At 47.2% G+C, this 19,644-nt stretch overlaps 1 protein-coding gene across 1 annotated transcript in view; it reads right to left on the bottom strand.

Moving 5' to 3' along the window:
- Positions 1-13,428: 13,428 nt before the first annotated feature.
- ALDH1A2 (aldehyde dehydrogenase 1 family member A2) overlaps positions 13,429-19,644 on the bottom strand; it is a 96,157-nt gene continuing 89,941 nt past the window's right edge. The window contains exon 14 of the mRNA XM_004578046.3: positions 13,429-15,237. Within this exon, the coding sequence (XP_004578103.1) occupies positions 15,165-15,237 (73 nt within the window). The 3' untranslated portion in view covers positions 13,429-15,164. The remainder of the gene's footprint in view (positions 15,238-19,644) is intronic.

The raw sequence follows: 19,644 nt of genomic DNA, 5'->3' as shown, positions 1-19,644 counted from the left end.
TCTCCTACAGAAGTCTGGTGAGATGTGTGTGGAAAAAAAAAAAAAGGACATGAAATTTTTATTGAACTGAAGCCCTGTCTGAGTGGGTGTTTCATGCCTTGGGGAAAGTGAATTTGTATTATTAGCACACTGAGATGTGAGAATCACACTCTTAGGATGAAAGTTTACTAATTTAGAGCTTTTCATTTCTCTGGCCTTAGTTCCCTTATCAGCAGATGAACATTGAATGACATGTGGACTTTTCCAACTCCAGTAAGGGATGCTTTTTGCTGATAATATGGGTGTGGTAAGGATTCTCTCTCTCTCTTTTTTTTAAGATTTATTCTATTCTTATTAGAAAGTCAAGTATACAGATAGAAGGAGAGACAGAGAGGAAGATCCAATGATTCACTCCCTAAGTGACTGTAATGGCCAGAGCTGAACCAATCCAAAACCAGGAGCCAGGAGCTTCTTCTAGGTCTCCCACATGGGTGCAGGGTCCCAAGGTTTTGGGCCATCCTCTACTGTCTTCCCAGGCCACAAGCAGGGAGCTGGATGGGAAGTGGGTCTGACGGGATTAAAACTGGCTCCCATATGGGATCCCAGCGTGTGCAAAGTGAGGACTTTAGCCACTGGACTACCACGCCAGGCCCTGTGGTAAGGATTCTAGTTTTTATTTTGCAGATTCCTTCCAACTTCCAAGTACTTAGTTACTGGGACTCCCCTGAGCAAGTATTGCTATTCATATTAAGCTTGAGGAAACAAAGGTAATGATTTAACTGAACTCTCTTCAGAGTCACATATGCTGGAATAAACTATTTGTTTTACAACTTTAAAATATTATTCATTTAATTTACCCATTTAAATTTATAAACACATTCTTTTAAGAAACCGGAATTTTCCTGATAAAGCTAAAGAACCCTTTGGCAAACCCATCCCATATCAGGCCCTTTCCCAGAAATAATAACTGGTGGGCCCGGCGGCGTGGCCTAGCGGCTAAAGTCCTCGCCTTGAAAGCCCCGGGATTACATATGGGCGCCGCTTCTAATCCCGGCAGCTCCACTTCCCATCCAGCTCCCTGCTTGTGGCCTGGGAAAGCAGTTGAGGACGGCCCAATGCATTGGGACACTGCACCCGCGTGGGAGACCCGGAGGAGGTTCCTGGTTCCCGGCTTCGGATCGGCGTGCATCGGCCCGTTGCAGCTCCCTTGGGGAGTGAATCATCGGATGGAAGATCTTCCTCTCTGTCTTTCCTCCTCTGTGTATATCTGGCTGTAATAAAATGAATAAATCTTTAAAAAAAAAAAAGAAATAATCACTGGTAACCTTTTGGCATTAATTGTTCCAGGTCTTTCTCTATGTACTTACAATTATGTATTCAAACCATTAACATACATATCAGGTGTACAGTTTAACCTACATGATATTGTGCCTTGTGTGTTATCCTAACAAGCCTTCTTCACTTAATGGTATGTTTAAAAACACATTGTTCTCCCTCTTCCTAGCCTGCCTGTATGTATTTTAAAATAGCATTATTGGAAGTTTTACCACACTCTAATTTGGCATGCATGTTCAGCCAACCCATTGCACAACCCGCTATGCATGAGTCTTGCTCAGTTTGCAGAAGAAGAGTATAGGAGGTGCCTCATGTAAGTGATGGCTCAGCTTTGCAGTCTGCCTTTATGATTCCAAATGCAGCCTTGCTGTTATTCTTGACCTTTGTCTACGCTAATGATCCTACTTAACCAAATGGAAGCATTATTTTTTACACCTCAGGTACACCCTTTATTAAAGGTAAGCTCTTCAATTCAACCAGTATATTCTCATGCATTTGTCTTTAATGTCATTTGCTGTGATGTAGTTGTCCTTAATGTCATTTGCTGTGACAATGTGCAATAGGAACAGGCCATATAAATGAAGCCATGAATCCCTTGGAGGCAGAAACCAGGTCTTGTTCACAGAGCTCAGACTGGTGCCTGACGTGCAGCTGCTGGAAACGGATGAGGTGAAAGGTTCTTTCTCTAGTGGGTGGTGTTCTTGCCAGGAGATGATGCTTGGGAATAGTTTCCCCCCACTGGAAATCCCCACCCTCTGAACAATGGACTGAGGTTTGTGTCACTAAATCCTTTAGAGCTCCCTTACTTGCCTATCCTGGGGGCCCTTTGTCTCAGCATTCATTGCTTCTCTGGGATTCCAGCAGTGCAGCATTCAGTCCCCGGCCAGACTGGGACATTAGAGCAGCCTAGATAGAAATCAGTGTCTGTGGTCACAAAAGCCAAAAAGCAGACCTCTGGCCCTGAGTTTATGGTCAAGAACCCTCCCCCATGTCATGCCACATCCATGTCCAGGCAAGGTCCATTGGGAATTGCAGAGAAGAGCAGAAAAGTTGTTGCTTCCGCTTGTGGTCATAAGAGTCTGGGCACCTACCCACTTTCTCAATCAGCTTTTAAGCCCTGCCTGCTCCTCACATTCATTTTTATGTACCCTTTGAATGGATCTACCTTTGGCTGACAGATAATGTCCCCTTGAAGTTGAATCCATGTACTTCTGGTTTTCTTTTTTTAACTTAACTCTGCCTTTTTTTTTTTTTAGGTAGCAAATGTTTTATTTATTTATTTATTTTTGAAATTGCTTTATTTTGATAATCTTTACATAGTTGATTAGGGCACAAAGGGTCAAGGGCTACAGGAAAGTGGGTAAGACTATTGTTTCCACATTATTGCCTTTTTTTTCTGTATCTGGGGTAAGAGGGGAAATAAAAGGAGAAGCCCCATCCAGCCTCCCACCCAGCCCAGGTCCCTGATGTGGGGCATGCTCCGAGGGTCCTGCTCAAGTGGTTTTGATAATTCAACAGTTCTGAATTGCTGCCAATCTCGCCATTCCAAGCACAGTGAAATCACTGCAGAGCCCACTGGTTGACATAGTCCACCTTAGAATCTCCGTTTGCCACTGCCAGATTTTCACTGCCAGCGCATGGAGGGGTGTTGATTGATTTGTTCTGTCCTCCCTCTCTGTTGTGGTAGCAGGTGTCCTCTGCAGGCTCCAGTGTACTGTGCCTGTTTTATAAATAGAAGCTAATGATCTAGAAACAGCCAAGCATGAGGTTGAGGAAGATTCTGGATGTTGAACATACCTTTAAGTCTTCTAGCTGTGTTTCATCAGGCAAATGCCTGGTACTTAGTAGGTTATATAATAAATTATAATATTCTTGTTCTCTGACCTTTACCCTCCATTTATCTTCTTAACATTCTGTTTGGAAGCAAAGAGACATAAAGTAACTCAGATGTCACCTTCCTACAAAATTGCCCTACACTGTCACTAATCCCAGTCATCTTATCAAAATTTATCTGCCTTTCCATTGCAGACTATTATCTACCTAATGCAGCATGCATCATATGATATTGTTTGTTATTTGTTTATTGATCTCCCACATTGGACTGGGACTTATGAGCACTCATACTTGTCCTTCATAGGTGGCTGTGGTGTCCAGGACAACACTTGACACTGCACACTGGGCAGGTCAGCCATTCTAAAAGTGTGAAGAAGAGACAACAAAAGGGGAGCACCTCTGGCAAGAAGGACTAGAGACCCTGCAGTGGAGGGTCGGAAGGATACCAAATGAGTCAGCAGGAGATGGAAGAAAAGAGAGTGGGGGGTAGTTTGACGAAGGCTGGGGCCAGGGTCTCTCCTGAATGCTCCTCCCCAAGGTCTAAAAGAAAAGTGAATACCAGCTCCTCAGCTGCTACCTCAGTTTCTGGGGCAAAGTACTTGGCCTAGTGGTTAAGACTTTAGCTAAGATCCCTGTATCCCAAATGGGAATGTCTAGGTTCAACTTCCAACTCTAGCTCCTGATACCAGCTTACTAACAATGTGTACTCTGAGAGGCAAGAGTGATGTCTCAGATCTCTGGGCTTCCACCACCCACATGGAAGACCTAGCTGAGTTCCCAGCTCCCACCTTCAGGCAGACAATCCTGGTGATTGTGGGCATTTGAGGGGTGAACTAGTGGAAGAGAAGCTCTCTGTCTTCCTCTCTGCATCTCTCTGTCCCTCGAATAAATGACACTTTTAAAAGTCTCAGTTCACACCAAGAAAACAACTGATCATACCTTTCACCCAGGGCAGAGGTGAGATTTACAGAAAACAATGTAACATGAAGAAGCGTCACAAAGGAGAGGGGGAACTCACAGTTTAAAGAACACGCCAGCCTGGAGGTTTCATGTACTTGTTCGGAGGGGCGGAGTCAGCGCACAGCTGGGACCAGAACCCAGGTGCCTGGTCTCCTAGTCAGCAAGGCCTGCTTCTGCCACAGCGGATGTTCCCCCTGGGAGCTCTAGAGTGTAGGAACATTGGATTTCCAAAAATGCGAAGGAATTTTTCCTACACTCATACACAAAGACCATACTTCCGTCCAGCTCTGAGGCAAGCCAATTGGATGCTTAGAAACAGGAAACAACCAGGCTAGGCAGTAAACTGATCTAAGTGTTGAAAAGATAATTTGTCCAAAAGCAGACCCCTGGTGAAGCTTCATTGTGTTATTTATTAGCTAAGGATAGGAGTATGTGGAAGGGAAGGGTTGTTGGGACCATTAGCAGAAGATTTGTAAGGCCATTACTGACTCAAATGTCAGGAATGAAAGGCCCTGACTCTCTACAATTTCCAACTCCTTTTCTGGTACAACTTTACAGATATGAAATCAGTCAACTTTGGGAAACAACATCTTTATGTTAGTTTTTGATGAGAGAGGAGGGGATGAGGCAGTACCCACGGTGGTACTTGTGTCTCCCCACAGTGGCCTGGGAAAAGGCAGGAGGGAGGAACCTGTTTAGTTTCATCAGAGGCAGCACCTGGATCTTGAGCTCCCTCCAGCACCTGTGAGCTGCTGTGCGTGAGCTGTGAGCCTGGGAGAAGCTCCTGCTGGTGCACGGCCATGCCAGAGGCGCGCTCAGCTCTCCCCCCGCGGCAGAAGAGGGCCTCAGCCGTGGACAGGGCCGCAGCCCTCCAGTGGCAGCCCAGTACCAGCCTTCAGCAAGATGGCACTGGCCAGGGCAGTCTGGGTCTTCAGAAGGAAGGGCATGGCACACAAGAGCTATTGCTGTCCCCTGGGCACAGCAAACCCCAGCTGCCTAGGCTGTGAGATAAGGAGCCTCCAGAGAGGTTCCCATGCCTGCCTGCGGACCAGCTGCAGCACAAGCTCTTGGGCTGTATGTGAAAAATGTCGATGACATCTTTGGAAAGAGACCAAGAAACAGATTCCAGCTTTGCTTCTGGAAAGAGCACAGAAGGCTGAAGACAAGGGATTGGAAGGAAACCTTCCTGTAGGAGGGCTTCAAACTGTTTTTGCACAGATGGAATGAAAAGAAGTGCTGTGTGTTTTTTTGTTTGTTTTGTTTTTTGGTTCAAAGTATTTTTTTCAAAGTGCGTTCCTAGCTTTTCCCTAATGTACATTTTCCATGAACTTTTTGAAGACCTCTCTCTCTCTCTCTCTCTCTCTCTCTCTCTCTCTCTCTCGTGTGTGTGTGTGTGTGGAGGGGTGATTTTGAATTTCAAACCTAATGCTTGTCATTACCACTCAAAAATGACAAATTATTCACATTTAAAATAAGATGAGCAGCAAATATATATCTCTTGGACCCAACCTGGTTCAGCTGAGTCAGAGCACAAAGGGACGGCTGTTTTTAAGCAGTTTTCCAAAATCATTAGATGGGTGATGCCAAGTTGAAGACCCATTGCCTTCAAGGGCCTCTGTTCCCGCCCCACTCTTGACCCCCTATCTCACAGATGAGAAAACTGAATGCCAAGAGCAGCACCGATTGGGCCAAACTATGTAGGTGCTTAGAAACAGAGCTGTCAGTGAAATCGTGGTCTCCCTTGTCAACATTTCCACACTTTGATGTCACTCACTGTCACCTCTCGGCAGTCCGCAGCATCTTTCTCGGAATTCTAGAAGGACACTTCATCAGGTTCTTGTGAGAAGAAGATTCAAAGACAAATTTATTTTAATGCAAAAAAATTTAAAAGCCATGTATAGTTTTTCACAGTCAATTTTTAAAGACTTATTCATTTATTTATTTGGAAAGTCAGATATACAGAAAGCAGGAGACAGAGAGGAAGATCTTCCGTCCACTGAATCATTCCCCAAGCTGCCACAATGGCCAGAGCTGAGCCGATCAGAAGCCAAGAGCCAGGAGCTTCTTCCAGGTCTCCCACAAGGGTACAAGGTCCCAAGGTTTTGGGCCTTCCTCGACTGCTTTCCCAGGCCACAAGCAGGGAGCAGGTTGGGAAGTGGAAAAGCTGGAACATGAACCAGCTCCCATATGGGATCCTGGCACGTGCAAAGTGAGCACTATAGCCACTAGGCTACTGCGCCAGACTCATAGTTTATATTTTTCATGAAATTTTTTGGAGACTTCATACTTTTTAGGATTTATTTACTTATCTGAAAGGCAGAGGTAAAGGGAGAGAGAGAGATTTCTTCCATTCGCTGTTACAGTCCCCAAATGACCGTAGTGGCCAGGAACGGTACATTGGCCTTAATACTTGAGCCATCTTTTGCTGTTTTCCCAGGCCATTAGTAGAGAGCTAGATTGGAAGTGAGGCAGCTGGGACTCAAACCCATGACCATATGGGATGCCAACATCCCAAGTAGTTGCTTAATCTGGTATACTGCAAGCTCTGGCCCAGTCCCCCACATACTTTTCTAAACAAGGAAGGTTTGTTCCAGGTCCCTTGCCCTAAAACCTTGCATTCTTCACAATACTCTGGTAAGCTGAAAATTGCTCTGCCTCCTAACTTTAGGAGCACATAGGATTTGTCTGTGTCTGGCTCATCTCACTTTATGTAATGATCTTAAGGCCCATTTATGTTCTAGCATGTATCAGAATTTCCTTCCTTTTAAAGGCTGAATTATATATATTATAGACTGAAGTATATATATATAATATATGTTATACATATATAATTATCTACTAATAACACATGTTTTGTATGATTGTGGAGGTTTGAGTAGCTCTGGACACCAGAAACAACATGGTTTGTGGGTTTGTGTCACTTTAGGATTAGGTAACTAGGGCCCAGCAAGATAGCATAGTGGATAAAGTCCTCGCCTTAAACACTCCCGGGTCCCCTATGGGCGCCAGTTCTAATCCTGGCTGCCCCGCTTCCCATCCAGCTACCTGCCTGTGGCCTGGGAATGCAGTTGAGGACGGCCCAAAGCCTTGGGACACTGCACCCATGTGGGAGACCCAGAAGAAGCTCTGGGCTCCTGGCTTCGGATTGGCTCAGCTCCAGCCATTTCGGTCACTTGGGGAGTGAACCATCAGATGGACGATCTTTCTCTCTGTCTCTCCTCCTCTCTGTATATCCACCTTTCCAATAAAAATAAATAAATCTTAAAAAAAAAAAAGAATTAGGTAACTAGGTGACCATTTGTAATTCCAAATAGGGAAGAGTTTCACTGGAGGAAGCCTCTGTCCCGGAGCGGGGCTTTAAAGGTTAACAAAACATTGCTGAACAATGTGTGGAATAGACAAGATGAAAACTGTGGTTTCATTTCCTGAAAAGAATTCCTGACAAGCTTATTATTACAAAACCATTGATAGTGCTGAGGCTAAGTGGAAAAAAACATGACAAAGTGTTCCCAATATGTATGTGGCTTTGGCATTGATCTCTTTGTTATGTTATCTTTGAGAGGGGAAAGAATGGAAAGACAGCCAAATCAGAACCCTGGGTCATTGTACCCCAAGCTGAACCCTGATGATGTAGTGGGTTTCTGGGGCGGAGTTATGTTTCTAAGGGTTTTTTAAGGTTATCAATTTCTCCAGGGAGCCAGCCTTGTGTCCACTTTGTAAAAATAAGGAAGGAGTTTGGAATTGAAAAGGAAATGAAAAAGCCATTGCAGAACTGTTCTTAGCAGGGCTGCTCTCTGCGCAGCCGCCTCTGGCCTTGACCCCTTCTCCGCCAGCCGTCACTCTGGCTCTTAGGGCTTCGGTTCTTCTTATAAAGGCTCTGTAGCCTTGGGGGAAGGGGGACTTTGCTTCCCAGAAAAGTTATCCTTTCCCAGGGGTTACTGTCGCCTTGCTGAGAAGTGTTATGAGCCAATCAGCACACCCAATCAGACAAGTAAATTTTCCCTCCCAGGAACAAAGTCATCAGGATCTTTCAACTTGGTGACCACATACCTGCAGTGAAAACTAGGCAGTATTACCACAGTGACAACCTTCACAGCCACCATTTGCTCAGCACAAGGTGGCACCCAAGTCAATATGTGCCAAGAATCAGTGCAGCATCTTCTGTGCTGGAAATCTCTGGGCCTCAGTAACTTCACAGGTAGAGCTAAACCACACATGGGTGATTGCTTCTTCCTCTTTTAGTGAAAACATATTTTTCACTTGAATGTCAAGAGTTACAGAGGAAAAGAGAGGGAGAGAGAGAGGGAGCAATAAAAATCTTCCATCCACTACTCCATTTCCCCAAATGGACGCAACAGCCAAAGCTGAGCTGAACCGAAGCTGGGGAGCCAGGAGTTGCTTCTGGGTGTCCCGCATGGGTACAGTTTCCCAAGACTTTGGGCCATTCTCCGCTACTTTTCTCAGGCCATCAGTAGGAAGCTGGATTGATCATTGTACAACTGCGATTCAAACAGGCACCCATATGGACTGCAGGCACTGCAAATGGAGAATTAACCTAGATTTCTAAACAGCCATTGCCCTTCCAAAGTCCCAGCATTCCCAAAATGATTTGTCCTAATGCCAACATGAAAGCCACCTCAATGCAGGTGTCTTCCTCCATGGCTTCTACACAGAAACTGATCCCAAAGCAAATGTAAGGGTTTTTTTTTTTCCCCCAGCCTCTTTGGGATGACAGTTGTAGCAAATGTGGACCTATTGGTTTATTAATCGCTATCATTGTTTAAACTCTGGTAGTGGAGGCTGTTGAGCACTTTACATGTTACTGTGTGAGGTTGGTAACCTCCCCCTTTACCAAGTGAGGAAACTAAGGATTTGGGTAGCTAATTACCCCAGGACACACTGCTAAGGAATGGAGAAAATCTGTTCATTTACTTGTTAGAGAAGGGTTTTATGTCATTGACAAGCTTCCATTTTTGGAATTAGAATGTGTCACATGTGAACTTTAAGGACTAAATATGTGATGGGTGGACAGATCCCTCCTCTCCCAACACCTGCACCTCAATTCCCAACCTTTGCCTGAGAAGCCCAGCCCCCACCTCCCGCGGGCAGCACAGCATGTCTGGTACCCTAACAGTCCTGGGCCAGTGGCTGCAGCGGCTTTGCCTGCTTGTGGTGGACAAGACCCCTCCCACAGGGCCACCGGACAGGGAGGTTGGTGGTATTAACAAGGAGTATCTGGATTGTACTCAACTGCATTGTTTATGGATGAGCCTACTCAGGAAATACAGACTGTGTCCCTGGCTCTTTCACAGACAAGCCCCCCAGCCCGTATGGAGTTTGCCCCATGTGGGAAGCCAGAGAAACACTATGGGCTCTTGTTCATTGCTGTCCAGGAGCTCCTCTGGGAGACTCGAGGGTTGTCCCTTTCAGGTACCAACCAAGAAGAACTGGGGAAAGGTGCCCATGAACTGGATTTATCCTCCCAGCACTGGAAAGAAAGAGGTCTCCCCACAATCTTGAAGTCCTTGCATTTTGCAACAGGTGGGTGGTGCCAATGACCCTAGTCTTTCCAAGCCCAGAGTGTGAGAATGGACTTCTAATCTTATCCAGAATAGAAAATAAAAAAACAGAATCGCACATCTGAAATTAAGCTGGGGAAGACCACATTGTAAAAGAAATTCAACAACTCTGGCCCTCTTGATGAATAGCATCTACTTGTTCATGAGGTGCTTTTGAGAAACACACCCAAAAAAGCCAGGCCAGAAGACCTTGAAGCCATTAAGAGATGTTCTGGCGCCAGTGGCGATAGGATGGGGCCCGGGCCACGGGGTTTCAGGTTCCTCCTTGCTACAGAGATAAATGGTCAGAGGAAACATTATCCAAGCAATTGCACATCAAAGGCTAACTGGCAAGCCGATCTGCCTTTCGGTCTGGCCAACAAACCAAGTGAAAACCAGACCAGCAGCAGGCATGCAAGGAGGATTCGTGCCATCCAGAGTGGATACCCCACTCCACTTCCCAGCCAGTCTCCACTGGTGAGCAGGTGTTGCAGGGGTCATTCTGGGTGGTGGGAGCAGCCCCGCCACAGCCTGAGGGGTCAAAGCCCTCTGCAGTGTCTAAAACTTGGGTGCCAGGACCAAAACCTGAGGGCAAGTCAACTGCAATCCTCATCCTAGCTCCTAGCTGGCTGGAGAAGATTGAGTAACGGCTTATCTCCAGGCAGCTGGGTGAATGGCGATGTCCCACAGACTGACCCCCCAAAGCAACACATGGCATTTAGTTTGTACTTTCTGTCCTTGCTGAGGATGGTGTATACAGCAGGGGTGTCATGGCAGCTGGAAAGAACCACCATCCTGTGGTGTGGCACAGTCTTCCATGCCTCTGTCTACAGGCAGAGTAAGGATGGCCACCTGGCACCTGCAGAGTGTGGGAGCAGTGGAGCACAGTGACTGGAACCTTGTAAACGACAGATAAGGGATGGGAGTGAGGACTTTTCTTGCCATTTTTGACCTCTGATGCAATGTGCTTCTCCCTCTGACACATTATTCACCAGTCCCTGCCAGGGGGCCAGAGTTATTCACCCAGATTGCTTACTAAGCAGCCCTGGGAAAGGTGCCACTTAGTCCTTCCATGGACTGCTGTGGAAGCAGGCACAGTGAAACTTCAAAGGGAGCTGCTGGCTGCGGGCTCTGAGATCCACACGTGTGTTCCCAGCCCCTGTGCGTGCCAGTGACTGGATGGTAAACAGCTTTGGGTACTGGGTTTGAGAGGGAGGTTAGCTCCTGAGGATTAGAGTACACAGTGTCTGTTCTCAACACATGGCGAGGGATCTATAAGAGTGATGGGGTTTTGTGGAGCTTTGCTCTCTTCCATGAGCTCTGAGGTCTGGGGACTTGCCCTGGAGGTTGTCGGGGGCCTGATATTGCTCACATGTTTAGGTCCCAAGGATGGGTGGGGAAGGAAGAGGAAAAGGCCCCAGGCTAGCATGGTGTGACTATGGGCCATGCCTGGACCCTGACTGGCAAGCACCCACAAGTCATGTCTGGGATCACTTCAAACGAGGTTTCTTTGGGGACACCCCCAACTGAACCATTAGACTCAAAATGCCAACCATCGGGAGAATCCCAGGATCTGTGGTCTGACCATTGAGTGCATGTGTCAGAGCTGGGTCTCCTCAGTGGCTTAGACAGAGTAATAGATGGCATACCCAGATGCACACGAAGGATATGGCAGTCCATTGCGGCCTGCAGAGGGCATCTGGTGCCATAACAGAGGAAGGAGGGCAAAACAAATTGGTCAGTTACACCAGCCAAGCATTGACAACAAATATCTGGGAAAATGGAGACTCTAAGCTGGACTATGTCAGCCAGTGGACCTTGGCAGGATTTCCTCATCCTTGGATCAGCGAGATGGACAGCATTTCAGAACTATCAGAACCACTGGAGCAGAATTCTCGGCGCATACGCCACATCGGGGACTCTGGGATGACATCGGTGGCTATTCCATAGCCCTTGCTACTGAGGCAGTTGGGAGGCTGGGTGTGGCTTCTCCCTTTATTTTCCTCCTTCTCTGGGACACTGGAAGAAAGAAAATTTGGAAACAATAGTCTCACCCACTTTCCCCTAATCCTCAACCCTCCCCACCCTAATCAACTATGTAAACATCATCAAAAATAAAATTTAAAAAAAAAAGAGTGATGGGGGAAAAAGTGATGTAATGTGAAAGAAACAACCTTGAAAAGTTCATGGAAAATGTGTACTGTGAGAAAACTGTGCTTGAATTTCCAAAAGTTTTATATCCAGATATGCTTTTTTCTTTCCTTCTTTTAAAAATTTATTTTCATTGGAAAGTCAGATAAACAGAGAGGAGGAGAGACAGAGAGGAAGATCTGCCATCCGATGATCTACTCCCCAAGTGGCTGCAATGGCTGGAGCTGAGCCAATCTGAAGCCAGGAGTTCGGAGCCTCTTCCAGTTCTCCCACGCAGGCACAAAATCCTCCACTGCTTTCCCAGGCCACAGGCAGGGAGCCGGATGGGAAGGGGCCGTGGGGACATGAACCAGTGCCCTTTTGGGATCTCAGTGCATGCAAGGTGAGGACCCTCAGACCCTAGGCTACTGCACCAGGCCCCAAATATGCTTCTTTGTAAATTCCATTTTTCATAAACTTTTTGAAACCCCCTCGCATTTTCTAGCCTCATTCTAACTTCAGTTCCTCACCTTCATGTTCCCTTTTGTATTCATACTTTAAAATTTGTGTGGTTTTTTTTTTTATTATTATTGCTGTTACTTGCTGCCAATTAAAAAATTTCTGAAATCCAAATCAACACTCCGAAGCTCAAAAACTAAGAAATGACAATATAAATTCATGTAACTGGCACCAAGCATTTCAGTTCTGGCTGTCCCTGCACCTCTCCCCTTGCCAAAATGTTGCCAATATAGAACTAAGCAATTCTGCGTAGAGATGTTGTCTTAAGCCATCCATGCACTTGTTCTCTCCCCAAAGGCGCACAATAGGCACGGCTGAGCCTGGCCGACATCAGAAGCCAGTAACAGTCCGCTCTCATGTGAGACCTGAGCCTCTCAGCATGGACAGCAGCAGGAAGATGGAATTGAGAGCAGAGCTGAGACTCAAACCCAGGCACATCTGTTCCTCTGGAGCACAAGATGCCATCAGACAGTGGTACACCCCAGGGCTGAGGGAGGCGTGTCTCCCAGCCGGACGCACTCTGGGACTTATTCATCATCAGGTTTAGTTCTTGACTCACTTGATCAGGACATGGGGGGAAATTCCAAGGATTGGGACTGGAAGATTGTCAGTCTGAAGAGTGGGGACTATTTTTCCAAAAGTTCACTTCCAGAACACAAAGACAACAAACAAGTTGTAGCTGCATGTACAGTCACCATTAGAGCTTCCTTTCTACAGCTGCAAAAATACTCCCCCAGGTTGTCAGCCTTGGACTTGAGTTCACTTTGGTAAATAAGAATAAAGCTACTTGGAGATGCCATGAGCCCTGTGAGCTCTCACCGTGGGGTCCATGTTTGTGAAGACAAACCTCACAAACGCATCTCCACTTCTGCTTTTATGGAGGTATTCTGGGTGAACCTTGTCATTTTGTGTGTATCCGCTGGCCCACCGACACGCACACATGACCTTCACACAGTGTCAGAGAATGAGGTTTTTGTTTACCTCAATGCGTTCTGTTCAGGGAGATGTGGGAGACCGCCACAGCGGAGAAGCCCAGCGGCTGGGCATGGACCTGCCCGTGCTTAGGGTGACACAAACAAGGACTTCCAAACACACACAGCCACGGACTCCCAAGGAGTACACAATATAAATGCTTTATTGCTAGCACAGAGGTTTCTTTTAAGTAAATTAAAAGAGATAAATCTTCATTTTTCACATTCTATATTGCAGTTCAAAGGTAAAGGTAACTAGTTGGTTAATGGGAATGTTCACTTGGACACACTACAGGAGAACAGGACATTCATGTGAAGAACTCAGAAAGGGGAGTCTGTCACGGCCTGGGGCTCCTGAATGCACTGTCGTTTGTAAGTAACAAGGGGGAGAGATTTCTTGAAAGCCTCATGGACAGACAGGGTTATAAATAGAAAACTGGTAGTTAGCAGAACTGCTCAATACGGATATAGCCTGTATTCCACATACTCTAGGTTATGTTTGGTACTTTAAATAGGTTAAAAGCAGCTAGGTTAAAGACTGGATTGGGTTTGGCAGCTGGAAAGAGGGAAGGGGGCTAGAAGCGAAGGCTGTGCAGGTTGGACTGGGAGGTTTGATGGAAAGCAGAGCAGAATATGAGACTGGGAGGAAAGGGAGACAGGCTCATTCCACGTTCTCCTCTCTGCAGGCCAGCGCATGCTCACTGAGAGACAAGAATGTTGTGGGGACCGACCACTGGGTGTGACGGGAGCTGTGGTGGAACATGGTGGTTGTGGCACATGGAACTCTACAAGGGGAAGAGAAAGCCCTAGGCTTGCCCAGATTTTCCGAGGTCACTGCCGATGGACTGAGCACACATTATTAGGGATGCTAGTCGGAAGTGAGACCTGCAGTACTGGGAGGGGCAGAGGCTAGTACAGGGTTGCTGGGGTGCAGCAGGAGCCCCAGATTCCCTACAGGAATAGATAACTTGGTAGGCACTGTCAGCCGGCACTGCAAACTGAGTCATTTCTGCAAGTCATCCAGCATTCGCAAATTCTCAAGCTCACTTGCATTGTTTTTGGATTGGTTTTAAGATAAGCTTTGAAAAAGATCTTATCCATCTATCAAAAACAACTCACCACTTGCTTATTCCAAAATAACTAAGCAAAAAGTAAACACACACACACACACACACACACACGGACCGGGACACACAGCATGCTCAGAAGCTGTGAACTACTTTTAATCTGCATTATCCTGCTTTTCTTTCACTCAGATTGCTTATAGGTATAATAAAACCAGATTGGGGATGGACTATACCAAATCTTAACTTCTTAGAAAAACTAGTATATCAGCTCCTGGCATTTTTGTCTGGTCTGACTCTAACTAAAAGCATTTCATGTTTTTGCTTTAAAGAAATGGAGAACATGAAATGGTAATTTGGCTGCAAAACTTTGGAAAATTGTTCCCGGCCCAAACATCTGCCCCAAATGAGCTCAGCCGAGAACTTGTTGGAGGCCAGGGTGGGTGGGTGAGGGAGGAGAGCCTGAAGGAAGAAAATGAAGATAGTGGCAAGGCCACCTTTCCTCAAGAGGAATGTTCCTCGTGACAAAAGGCATCAAACACTAGAGCTCCTTTTTGTGGCTTGCCCCACAGCTAAGCCTCTGACCTCTACTTCCCCAAATGTTTGGTGCCATTCAGCTAACCCCTTCCAGAGTGCCAAGAAACCATGCCCAGCTGGTTTGCTCTAGTTGTTCAGTGACCTGCCTGGCCTACATGTAATCACTGCAGTCTTTAAATCAGGACTGTGGCTCAACTTCATAGTCCTGACAGCTGGTCCTACAGAAAAAGCAGAGCGGGGGGTCGTGCAGGCTGCCTTCATCTTCCTCCGTGGCCTTCTTAGGAGTTCTTCTGGGGGATTTTTACCGTCACGGTCTTAACTTCGGAGTATTCTCGCAAGCCAAATTCTCCCCTGAAACACATAAGTGGTCAGTGTCAGACAGCAGGGACCCTGGGCCACAGAGGCACCTGTCCGGGTCTTCCCATAAAGTTCCCAGTAGATGGACAGTCCCGCCTTCCACTAAGAACAGAGAGAACTGCCAGCTCATGAGCAGTCATCATTCATTACTATACAATTTGTCTTCACAACATTGTACAGAAAGACAATGAGTCCCAACTGTAGAGAGCAAGCCTTGGTGAGCCTTGGCAGGGAGGTAGACAGCCACAGGTTGTGTCCCTGAGTAGAGCACTGCAGGCAGCACAGGAACCAGGCTCAGCTCTCAGAATGCGTTTGCCACGTTTCCAGCCACAAGGCAACTATGGTTCTTTAGGATGACATGTTTTCCTCCTCAAAACCCCACCCCCACCATTACATATCTCCTCGCTGCAAGTCTCTATTCTGGTCACTTGCTAAAGATCGGTCCACTTCGCCAGAAAGAACAGGTTAAGATCCCAGGCTGGAATCTTAAGTGTCTGCTATTGTTTACATTTGATACATGAGAATGAAAGCCTACCCCAGGATAAAAAAAAAAAAATCACCTGAGAGGCATTCTGGCAATGCTAAATAAGCACTGTCCACAGCCCCACCGAATCCGGAAAAGGTACAGGAAACAACCATAACAGCCTACAGCAAAAGTGGGAACTGTGAAGCAAGCACTACCTATCCACTATGGCCCTGACATTGTGTTTTGACCACTTCCCCTCTGGGATCTTTGTAATGGATCAAGGATTATCATTCACTCAATCAGCAAACACTGACTGAGCCATTTCACAGGACAGCTCTATGCTGGGCTTGGGGAAGTGAGAGGAAAAGCAGATGACCCGTGCCTCACCACCCTCCCCAGCCATCGGGACAGTCCTGTCCAGCAGCAGGTGCTGGCCCGTAGGGGAGAGCACGCTGGCTACAGTGCTCCCTTTCTCCCACCTGTCTTCTTGCATCCCTCCTCATTTCTCCATCACTGTTTTTCTTGTTTCACTGTAAAATATAGCATGCTTTAATTTGTCTTTTAAGGACAAAACATTCTTCCTTCCACTCCTTTTTTTGGAAGTCAGTGAAGCTTTCCTTGACATCAGGCCTCAGTAGTAGCGCCTCCTGCCTGTGTCAAGATCCCCTGTCCCCGCCTCGCTACCACGCTCCCCCCACCTGGAGGAGCTGCATCTTCCCTGCTGGGCTGTGGCTCAGTGCCTTCTTCCCAACCGCCATCCCCCAGCTGGACACTGTGTGTAGCCTGCATTATAAGGCACAAAGAAGGCACCCCATAACTGAGAAAGGGAGGGACGGAGTATCTTTTCCTAACCCTTCTTCCCCAATTCCACACTATTGCCATATTTGCCTCTACCAGGGAAAACTAAAAGAACACTTGGAGATGTGTTTGACGCAAAGGATGAAGAAAGGCTGTCCTCAAATGGCCACCTACAAAGGTACAGAGCAACTGTGGCTGGGCTTTACACAGGAGGCCTGCTACACGTGGTTCATTCTGGTTCCTTCCAGGAATCCCCATGACCCTCGGCAAGGCTCCACCAGCTTTGCCAGCAGATCCTAGGAGGACCAATGGCTTCTGAGTTGACTGGGGCCAGAGGACATGAGGGGGCAGCCATGGGGAAGCACTCTCTTCTTTCACACAGAGAAATGAGACGGGCACCCTGGACTGACCCTCTGGTGACACGGGTGTTCATTAACACTGTCCAGGCGCTGAGTGGCTTCATTAGCAGGGCAGCTCTGGCACTCCCTGGACTTGTTCCTGCCCTCTGGCAGTTCTGATGTGCCTCTTCATCAAAGACATCATGTGCTCTTGTTTGAAGTGAAGTTACTCCCTCCTGGTTTCCTGGCCCTTGTGCATGCAAAGCAGACCCTGAACCACACTTTCCTTCCACTTGCATCCCTAACAAGGCTATGAGAATGCGAGAAAGTCTACAGGGTCAGACACAGCATGGTAACATTGCTCTCCACAGAGACCCACAGTACTTTTGTGTGGGATGTGATGTGGAACACCACTGCAATGCAAGCATGCCCCTCCTGGACCTGGGCAGCCATCTACATCCAAGCTGCTCAGAGATGGTGAAGGAAATTTCCAAAAGAGGGAGGGGGATTTCAAATTTGCCACCAAAGTGACTGTCCACGGGGCCCAGAGGTCTTAGAGGTCTTAGAGCAGTGCAACCTATGCAGCATGTTAGGGAGGAAGGCTCCAGGACCAGGAGGGCTGCCCCAGCACTGTCAAGAAGACAGTAAAGGATTCCAGTTGAGTCATCCCAGCCTCTGCTGGCCAGGCATCTTTCTGGGCTTTAATTGCAGACACGAGCATCACCCGAAGGGCCTGCTTACCTGCAGGGGCCTTCATCACTCCCCTAACAGCGCTGGTTTCATCCAGTCTGAGGTGTGGCCCAGGAGACTGGGATACAGGTGCTCATGTGGCCCACCCCTTGGGAAACACTAACTGAAGGTTTCTAAAAACCATGAAGTTTGCAGTCTTCAGCTATTTCACCATCTCACTCCAGAGTCTATCTCTAGAATCTGTTTACTCTGGTTAAGTTCTGGGGCGCATGCATTTCCACAGTGAAGAGTGCAGAGCCCCACTGGTGGGCACACAGCAGACGTATCCTTGCAGACATGTCCTTGTCTCTCTGTGGGGTCACCGTATTGCCTGGATAGTGCATCCGGTACAAATGGGTTTAGAAGCTTGGACTCCTGCCTCTCAGCATGCTGAGTTATATGCCTAAGATGAGCAAATGTGGCGCACCTGGAGGCAAGCCAATATTGCTTTCTCACTCAGACTCATAAAACAAATCAGGCTTTCTGATTAGGATATGTTTTCCCCACCCTTTCATTTGGCTTGCCGCAGCAATTCTCTGAGAAAGGTCCCCAGACCACCTGCAGCAGAATCATTCCAGAAAATGACTGTTAAAAATGCAGATCCTGGGCCCCAGCCCAGAGCTACTAAATCAGTTTCTGAGCAGGGGTCCCCAGATAGGTATGCTTCACAGTCCCATCCCCCAGACTGCAGGTGACTTCTTCCTGTGCACATATATACTACGCATGCATCCATGTGCACACACGTGTCCATACCCCCCCACCTTGAGAAGCCCTAATACAAGTATATTCTAACAATGCTCCCCATTTTCAAGGCCTGTACCATTAGATTTTTAAATGCTGAGGTTCCCAGCTTTCCTTTCATTCCCTTGGTTCATGACACATACTTTGTAGCTTGTACTTGACCATCCATCATCTCAGGGAAAGCTTAAATAAGGAAGTAAGTAACGCGATGGGAACGGCAAAACAGATGGGATTAGCTGGGCAAGGGAGCCCAAAGAAGCTCTGTCAAAGTTCTGACTACTGGAACGAGAGGCTGACCCACCAGATAACCTACAGCCCTCCCCACTGCTCTCTGGGGGGAACTCTTTGGGGAGCTCATTTCTGGAAGTGCTACTTCCCTTCTCTGCTCCCTGTAAGGGTGGGCAGGAAGAGTGTCAGGGACCAAACCTGCACAAAGTCTCCAGAACAGAACACAGGCAGTTCTGTCCAAGGGCAAGGTTAGGTAGAGTTTTGGGGGATGTACGAGTCAGGGACTGGGCAGGTTCTTGTACATGAAATGTTTCCTACCTCTCTAGGTCATTTATGGAAGAGAAAATATTACATGTTTTGGGGGGCAAGTAGAGACAAAGAACTGTGTGATGTAGACAGCCTGAAGTGGGTCTCATTCCCCACTTTGCAAAAATGTGTTTTCGTTTCTTAATTGTTTTGAAACTGCACTGAGAAAGCCAACTCATGGTGGTGCCTACTAGAGGGAGGCTGCTGCCCTTCAGTCTCGGGCGCCCCTATGATGTGTGGCTCCACTTCAATCAAACTGTCTCTCCCAACTGTCTTTCCTTGCAAGGCGAGTGCTTTTGATGGGAACAGCCTGCACCTGGACAGTGTCAGACACTTGGGTCTGGGCAGGGGACCTGCCCACGAGGAAGGACCTAGACTGCAACCACCAATGATCATTTATTGCAAGTTTACTTTATACTGGTGACTCATCTTATTGATTACCTATGACAAAACAGTAAGAGCAGCATTCCCAGAGCCACTAACTGTCCCAACATTTCAGAAACCCGGGAGCAGACACAGAGGCAGGAAATGAAAGAACAAGTGGAATGCATCTTGAAAAGCAGCAGTGGAAAATGAAGGTCATAGGCAAAGGCAGGACACAAACCTGGAATGCATGAGGGTTTGATAAAAGAGATGAAGGGCACTAACGGTTGAGCAAACAGCATCCAAACTGGCCATGGATGCTGGCTGCAAAGATAGCATACACTGATGGCCAGAGCAATGGTTCAAGTGAGACTAGCTCCTCCCTGGCACTACCAGGCACAGAACCTAAGTTTGTGATGTTAGCTGGAATGT

The sequence above is a fragment of the Ochotona princeps genome, chromosome 6 (assembly GCF_030435755.1).
Source record: "Ochotona princeps isolate mOchPri1 chromosome 6, mOchPri1.hap1, whole genome shotgun sequence".
Lineage (NCBI taxonomy): Eukaryota > Metazoa > Chordata > Mammalia > Lagomorpha > Ochotonidae > Ochotona > Ochotona princeps.
Note: the sequence above shows the minus strand (reverse complement) of the source record. Positions and strands in the feature narration are given on the sequence as shown.